The following is an 8,242-nucleotide window of genomic DNA, read 5'->3' on the forward strand; positions in this document are numbered from 1 at the left end:
GGTGAGAGAGAGAAAGAGAAAGAGAGGTGCAATGATCAGAAGGAGGTCTCTCACATGCCCTGCCGTGTAACCAGCCTCAGAGACTGGGCTTTGGAGGCAGTGCTGAAATAGGGATAGAGACTCTCAGTGAAAGTTTGGGTGAAAGTGTAGAGATGGGACATGTTGTCAGCGTTGTAAAATGACACCTGTCCCTCCTCATAATCCAGGTAAACTCTGACCTTCCGAGGTCTCTGAGAAGGGGTCAGTGGGGTTGGAGGTGAGCTCAGGGCTCTGTAGCCCTTCTGCCAGTGCAGACTCACTGCCCACAAGCCTGTCTCGGGGCCCAGATTGGTGCTGCCTGTCCTGGGCATTGACTTCCCAGCCAGGCCCAGGCTCCACACTGGGCTGTTGCCCACCTCTACCTCCCAATAATGGCGTCCCGTGAGGAACGCCTGAGCTCCCAGCACAGAACGTCTGTCAGTGAAACGGCCCGGGTTCTCCATCACGCTCTGCTGTCCAGCGCTCAGCCTCACCTCCGCTCCATCCTCTGAAATCATCAGCCGCGGATGTGCTGTGCTGGCATCGAGCTTCAGCAGAGCCGGAACTGGAGAGAAACAGGCCGACAGTCACTACACATACACTCACAACAACGACAATCTGTGATCACCTGGCGGCCTTCATGTGTGACTGGTGTCTCGCAGTGTTTAATAATAATAATAATCCTTGCTTTTGATTCAGTGTTGAGACGTCCCAAAGGGCATTGCAGGAGATACTGTAATGTGTAATTACTCTCTGTAATGTATAGTTGCTTTGGTTTGGAGTGAAGTGGCATGGAGGGTATGGAGGAGTGTAGGGAACAGGGTGACCGAAGGCACCGTCGAAGAGGAAGGTCTTGAGACGTGCCTTGAAGGAGGTGAGGACGGAGGGCCTCAGAGAATTCCAGAGGTTGGGGGCAGAGAAGCTGAAGACCTGACCACCAGTGGTGGAGCGGGCGAGACAGGGGACATGAAGCAAGCCGGAGCCCACTGAGTGGAGGCAGCAGACAGGTTGATAAAGGTTCAGTAGGTCACAGAGTTAGGGAGGAGCAAGGCAATGGAGGGCTGTAAAGGCGAGGATGAGGATTTTGAACTGTATCCTCCGGGGGATGGGGAGCCAGAGGAGGATGTGGTTGATTGGCTCACGGAGGTTAGTGCGGGAGAGGACACGAGCCGCAGAGTTCCAGCCTCTAACATACACCCAGCGACACACAGGCACCTGGAGCGATGACTTGCAACATGCGTTTCCAGACTGCGTACTGTAGAGGCCCATTCATCTCCCCCAGACCCACGTCCACAGGCACTCTCAGGGGGACCTGGAATTTATCACACGTTTGGCCCAGGCTGAAATATAAAGCCTGGCTTAGACTGGATTCATAATCAGTAAAACTAACATTCCTTTATCTGGTACTCTCTCTGTTCCTCTCTCTCATACTCTGTTACTCTTTCTCTCTCTCTCTCTCTCACTCTCTGTTTCTCTCATACTCTCTGTTACTCTCTCAGTTTGTGTGCTTTCTCGCTCACACTCCCTGTTTGCTTCTCCCACACACTCACTCTCTGTTCTCTCACTCACCGTTTCTCTGATCCTCTCTCTCCTCCCCCTCTCTCCCTCTGATTCTCTGCCACTGTCTTCATTTCTGTCTCTCACCCGCTCTCTCAGGCTGTGTTCCTCTATATCTCTCACTCTCTATATCCCCCTTCCTCTCCAACTCTCTTTTTCTGTGTCTCTCTCCCTCTCTCTGTTCTGATTTAAGCCTTAAGAGCATTTACACGGGGGCAATGTCCCAGAGCATTTAACAGCCTGACCCGAGCCAGGGGAGAGATGGGGGAAACGACCATATGCGCGGTCGAAGAGGTTGGTCTTCAGATGCAATCTGAAGATGGGCGAGGAGGAGGAGGAGGAGGGAATGAGGCAGGGAATGGCAGCTTCTGGAGGTGGAATGGCTGAAAGCACCTCCACTGATAAAATAATAATAATAAGCCTTGAATTTGATATAGCGCTTTTCACGTCTTCTCGACATCTCAAAGCGCTTCACAGAATAAACTGTAAAGTGAATTGACTGTGTATATAGAGGAGCGGAGGGAGGGAGGGAATGAGGCTGGAGTTTGCCAAGACATAGAGAGTGGGGACTTCACATTCCTTTGTGAGCTGAGACAACAGGAATTTCTGGAAATTTGGAATTCCCCGCCATTTCCTACAGAACCAGTTCCAGGAGAGAGGGAGGTTTCGTTTTCACTCAGCTCCTGTTAACCCGGTGAGGTACAGCCCCAATGCAGTGTGGGCCAAGCTTTTTGGTCGATTTTTCTTGTTTCAATACTTCTTGGTTGATGACTGCACCATAAATATCTCAACTAATTAGCGACTGGAAACAAAATATTGATTTAACGCATCCGCTGATAGATTTCCGTGTGTGTCAGACACCCAGCTGATCACTTTGATGGATTTCCGTGGTGATGGATCTATGGATCTCTGACAATGCAACCCCCACGCTCTCCCCCTTCAGCACCGCGTTGTGTCAGTTTAGATTATGTGATTCCAAATCCCAAACTCAACCTTCTGCCTTGGAGGCGATAGTGCTACGTTGAGCTCGGCTGAGACATAAGCAAAGATATCTCAGAAGGAATTATTTCTGCAAGTGGATATATATGTAATTGTTATTATTATTGTTACTTTACATACCTCTCGAGGACCAGCTTGACATTCTGAAATGTAAAGAAATGGGATTTTAGCTTCGTATATAACTTTTAAATACCTCCACAATTATGACCCACCATGCCAATGTGTCCGAGTGGATGATCAATTGGATGGCTATTTTAGTTACTTATCCTTCTTAGCGGGAAGGGAGGTAAGTGGGGTCTCCTTGGAGCTGAACTAGCTCCAAAGTGACAAATTTGGCAATGGGACGTCAGAGTTCTGCCCACCCTCTATGACGGTCTCTAGTCCGGTTCCTGAGCCAAGCAGGGCCGCAGTATTCCAGGTCATTGCTGATGTCAGCACAGCCTGGCCTGGCTCATCGGCAGGTCCTGGAAGGGCAGACCAGTCACTGGGGGCAGGGAGTCATCCCACTCAGATCCTGTTAATTCTATAAGCTAAAGACGGAAGGGTTGGGAGGTCCTAGCTGGACAAGCAACAGGAAAGCTTGCCAGACAGTGATATCAATGGCAAGCTACACGATTTTAACAGGTTAGACTCCAGCAGTTCCCCAATGCACACTCTATGATCCTCAAGCCTTGGCTCCCGCCTAATACTCTCTGGGATTAGGTAAATAAGATGCAACCCTCCAGAAAGAGAGAGAGAGAGAGAGAATGAATGCATATTTCATTCCAATGCACAGGAATTTCCTTGTATATGATGGGTTCCATGGAATTCAGTCTGGTTTGGTGACTCTTAAGAATGGTGATGGGTGGCTGCATGTGTCAGATATCCACCTGATCAGTGTCATCGTATGTGTCAGACATGGTAATGGGTTTCCACCTTTCAGATACTTGGCGGAGCAAAAAAACTTTATATCTGGGGGATTGTTGGTCTTGTCCCAAAAACTTTAATGATTACCCGAATAGGAAATTTAACTTCTCATCCAAAGGACGGCACCTGTTACAATGCAGCACTTTCCCAGCACTGCCAATCGACTGAGGCCAGGACACTGGGACTTGTTTAAACAGCAGCTCAATGCTGTGATGGGGGAAGGTGGGGTGAGTGCTCTGGAGACATGAGGTCAGAAATGATCTTTATATAACATTGAATTGGAGCTTTTTCCCGTCAGCTATTTCTCTCTGAATGATTGCTACCTTTAGCAGGTCACCATCTTGCAAGCCAAGCCGTTGTTGAATGTTCCTTATGAGTTGCTCGGACAGGGTGATCTCTCTGGATGCTTTTTTGATGTTCTGCTCCAGCTTCAGAAGCAGATCTGCCTCCCTTTCCTTCAGTCTCTGAGCCAGAGCCTCTTCCTCCTCACTGAGAAACAGGTGGAGTTTCCCAAACTCATGAGCCATGTTCTTCTGCAGAGCAATCATTCCTCTCTGTCGAAATCCATCCCAGCATTAACAAACAACTTTAGCATCAATATCATCAACAATATCAATGTCATCATCAACATGAACATCACCAACAAGAGCAATATCATTGTCAACATCATCATCACCATCATTATCATCAACATCAATATCACTATCATTATCATCAACATCAATATCATCATCATCATTATCATCAACAACAAGATTACATGTGTATAGTGCCTTTCACGTTGGGAGGACCTCTCAAGGCGCTGGACAGAGTACAGCATTTCAGACCCAAGCTGAGGTCGGGTGGGGAAGGGAGGGGAGGGGAAGGAGGGGGTGGTCAATGACATGGTCGAAGAGGAGGGTCTTGACATCATCAACATCATCAGCATCATCAACATCAATTTAATCAGCATCACCAACAACATCATCAACATTAAGTCAATCAGCATCACCAACAACATCATTAACAATACCAACATCAAAACATCATTAACAACAACGTAAGTTCCAAATCCCAACCCCCAACCTTGTGACTCTGAGGTGAGGCAGCGTCTGTAGAGTCAGTCGCTCACCTTCACATCGGCCACACTGCTCTCCTCTGCTCTTCTGGTTTCCAACACCTCATCTGCGTGTCTGCTAATCTTCTCCATTGCCTCTTGCAATTTGCCCTGGAATAGAGAATATTTTCGGAATGACGCAAACCAGACAACAACAAAAGCAATAACATGTATTGTACAGTGATGGGACAGAAACCCATCAGCGTACAATACAGCGCCTTCACATGGGGTACCAATAATGCTGTTGTGAAGTAGGGTGGGGTGGGGGAGGGGGGGGGACGAGGGGTGGGGAAGCTATTTGTTAATTAGAGCTCTAATAAACCAACTGAAAAGACATCACCATAGCTAGTTGTCAGCTTGGGTCAGTCACACACTCTCACCTTTTATTGGGAGTTTTACGAGTCCAAGCTCCACATCAAGACTTTGAGTTTACAGTCAAGACTGACATTACATCGCAATGCTGGGGGAGTACCATCAGGTGGACACGACTCGAATAGAGAAGGGAATATCTCTCTACCAGAGATATGTGTGTCTTCGAAGGAGTTGCATTAAAGTGAAAGCTGGACCTTCACATGAGGAAGAGAGGAATGAAAGGGAATAAGGAGTGGATGGAGGCTCATGTGCAGTATAATCATTGGTACGGACTGGTTGGCCTGTTTCTGTGCTGTACATTCTTTGTAAATATTAATTACATTAAATATTATAAAATACCATATAAATATATTCAATATTATTATAGATTTATTTTAGTACAGACGGGTGACTGAACAGTACTGTGCTTAAGCGTATTCAAACCAAGCTGAGAATTCCATGCATCCCACCTACGCATAGATATCCCGGAGATAGATTGTTGGTAAGGAATGTGCGCGTTCTCCCTGGAGGAATGCATCCTGCTTACCTATTTTCAGAAAGTATTAGGCGCAGGACAGCAAGAGATAAAACTTGGGGTTGCAGAATGTGCTTTGGGGTAACTGCTGGAGTCTAACCAGTTAAACCCGCATAGCTTGCCGTTGATATTGTTGTCCAACAAGCTTTCCTGCTACTTGTTCAGCTAGGTCAACAACAACAACAACACATTACACTTGTAGAGGACCATGTTACCCGTTAGGGCTTTGGCTACAGGGTTAACAAGAGCTGAGTGGGATGACTTTCTGGCCCTTCCAGGTCCTGCTGATGAGCCAGCCTGGGCTCGGCTGTGCAAAGACCTGCAATACTGTGGACCCACCTGGCTCAGGAACCAGACGAGAGACTGTCACAGAGTATGGGCTCGATGCTGACTTTCTGTTGCCAACCATGTCACTGTGGAGCCAGTTCAGCCCTAAGGAAACCCACTTACTACCCTCCCACCCGAGAAATGTTATTATTGACACGATATTAATGATATTTAACATCCGGTTACTAATTGACATTAATAATTATTGTTGATATTGTGGTAAACACAGCTCATAAACAAATTCAGGTAACAATCAGAAGCTACTTTGCCTTGTATAGAGCCACAGCCTCCCTTATGGGAGTGGCTGTGTGAGTCCTGTGAACGCTGCATACACACTCGAGACAGATGGCCCTCTGATCAGTCTCGCAAAACACTTTCAACGGCTCGCCATGTTCATCACAGCCCAGCCCTGTCTCCCCACAAGTTGGACTCAGCATCACTTCGCTCCCCACGATCCTGGGCAAATCGTCTCTCACAGTGAACTGTTGCTGCATTGAGGGCAGGAGACAGCTCCCTGGTCCGTCACCAGACACTGAACAACAGACACTCAGCAGTAGACGTGGCCGTAGTTTAACTTCATCAGGTCCATGTAGAAATCCAGGCAGAACGAACAAGTGGCTTCACTTTTTATGATCTCCATTTCCTCCCGATCTGTTTCCATTTCACAGGCTGCTCCGCACAGCTCGTCTTTACAGTTTCCCAGCCATCCAGGAAGTTATTGCTGTGTGTAGAGGGAGGGAGGCACGGAGAGCCCTTTGACCATAACAAGTTGGTTTATAATGGGGCAGGGCATGGTGGTGGCTCAACCGGCTCCTGAGATAGGCAACCCATCAACGTGACAGAACCTTGATCTCTGAAACAAAAGTGAAACCAGAGGAGAGAGAGAGAGAGAGAGAGGGGAGACAGAGAGAGAAGCTGTGACTGTAACCAGAGGAGAGTATGCATGATCAGCCCGGGGTCCGACATACTTGGAAACCTATCAACCTGATCAAGCGGGTGTCTGACCCACATGGAACTCAGCCACCATGATCAGCCAGGCGTGTGACATGTGAGGAAACACATCGCTGTGATGGAGCGTAAAAACAGACAAAAAGTTCCATGCATTCCACCTATTGAAAGTATTGAAAATGAGCCTCGCCAAGCCCCGCTGGCTCCCTATCGCCGAGTGGATCGAATTCAAGTTACTCACACTCGTTTTCAAATCCCTTCATGCCCTGGCACCTCCCTACCTCTCCCGCTCACCCCCCCCCCCAACCAACAACTCGCTGCCTCTGCTTGACTGGCTCCGGCCTCTTCGCGTACTTTGTATTCTGCGTTCCACCATTGGTGGCTGTGCCACTATGTCTTGAAACTCTGGAAAACTCTTCCTCTATCGCTCCGCCTTGCTTGTCCATTCCTTTCCCATATTCCCGTCGCACCTGAAGACTTTCTATTTGTCCGTACCTATGGTTACATCCCCCTCGCCCCGGGTCAGCATCGTGTTCCGTCACTGTCAAGTGATCTGGGACGCTACCCTACGAGAAGGCCGTTATATAAATGCAATTTGTTGTTGAATATATTCGTAGTTATCAGAACACTGGAAAATGAAATAGTAGATTTTCTTTAACATACGATACCGCAGTTGGCCAGAATGAGGAGATGTTGTACTGTGAAGTATCAAAGCCCTCCACAGAGCGCCACCTGTGTGTTACTGTAAGACTCAACTATAATGAGTGTATAGCTGCGTAGAATTGAGTGGTATTTTAATAACAGCAACAGCAACAAATTGCAATTATTCAGCACCTTTTATGTCAGGTGGATGCCCCAAGGCTCTGGACAGTCAAGGGTTTGCAACTGAGCTGGGGGTTGTGATCAGAGAGGGATGGAAGGTAGGGGCATGGGATGGGAAGATGACCTAAGGTGCGGTCAAAGAAGGTCTTGAGATGAACCTTAAGAAAGGCGAGTGAGGGTTGAGTTGTAGGTGTTCCGGGATGGGAGAGGCGGACAGTTTCACATGATTATATTTTCACATGATTTAGGTATTGTGATGGTGAAAATCTCCACTTCAGTCATTGAAAATTGTGTGTGAAATAAACTGAAAAACCTCATTCTGTGCCCAGGTCTGGTATTGCAATTAATAAACCCACAAAAGTGGCTGTTTATCTGAATGTGGAAGCTTCAGTGGGCATCTGCAGTCAGTACAGAGCGTAGAGACAGGTACTAAAGGCCGTCACTCCAGCTAACACAATCTTTTCTCTGTTCCTGTGATTGGAATCTGACTCTGGAAATAAATATTGAGCAGATTTTTGTTCTCACTCCTCACCCCCTCGAGCACCAGCATGTCGACATTTTCTGTTTCAGCTCCAGCCTCTCAGACTCTGGATCCTAACACATCCCTGGCTCAGCCTGTCTGAGGACTGGACCCGAGTGAGAGCTGGTGTCGGAGAGAAGCAGGTTCCTGACACCCTGGAGAG

At 47.8% G+C, this 8,242-nt stretch overlaps 1 protein-coding gene across 1 annotated transcript; it reads right to left on the bottom strand.

Moving 5' to 3' along the window:
- Window positions 1-6,672, bottom strand: LOC103190954 (zinc-binding protein A33-like). The gene is made up of 6 exons (XM_007911881.2): window positions 6,059-6,672; window positions 4,592-4,687; window positions 3,804-4,034; window positions 2,695-2,717; window positions 1,234-1,358; window positions 1-583 (listed from the first exon to the last, which is right to left on the bottom strand). Exons 1-6 carry the CDS (start codon window positions 6,281-6,283, stop codon window positions 51-53), a joined length of 1,233 nt encoding a protein of 410 aa, XP_007910072.1. The 5' UTR covers window positions 6,284-6,672; the 3' UTR covers window positions 1-50.
- Between the last annotated feature and the right edge of the window lie 1,570 nt (window positions 6,673-8,242).

The sequence above is a fragment of the Callorhinchus milii genome, unplaced genomic scaffold (assembly GCF_018977255.1).
Source record: "Callorhinchus milii isolate IMCB2004 unplaced genomic scaffold, IMCB_Cmil_1.0 Scaffold30, whole genome shotgun sequence".
Classification (NCBI taxonomy): domain Eukaryota; kingdom Metazoa; phylum Chordata; class Chondrichthyes; order Chimaeriformes; family Callorhinchidae; genus Callorhinchus; species Callorhinchus milii.

Excerpts from the sequence above, each read along its gene's own strand:
- LOC103190954 (XM_007911881.2), bottom strand. The coding sequence starts at position 6,283 with ATGCAGCAACAGTTCACTGTGAGAGACGATTTGCCCAGGATCGTGGGG. Across the intron at positions 1,359-2,694 it reads GTCAAGCTGGTCCTCGAGAG|CCTGGGCCAAACGTGTGATA; the intron begins GTATGTAAAGTA and ends TTTATATTTCAG. Across the intron at positions 584-1,233 it reads GTTGCAAGTCATCGCTCCAG|TTCCGGCTCTGCTGAAGCTC; the intron begins GTGCCTGTGTGT and ends GTTTCTCTCCAG.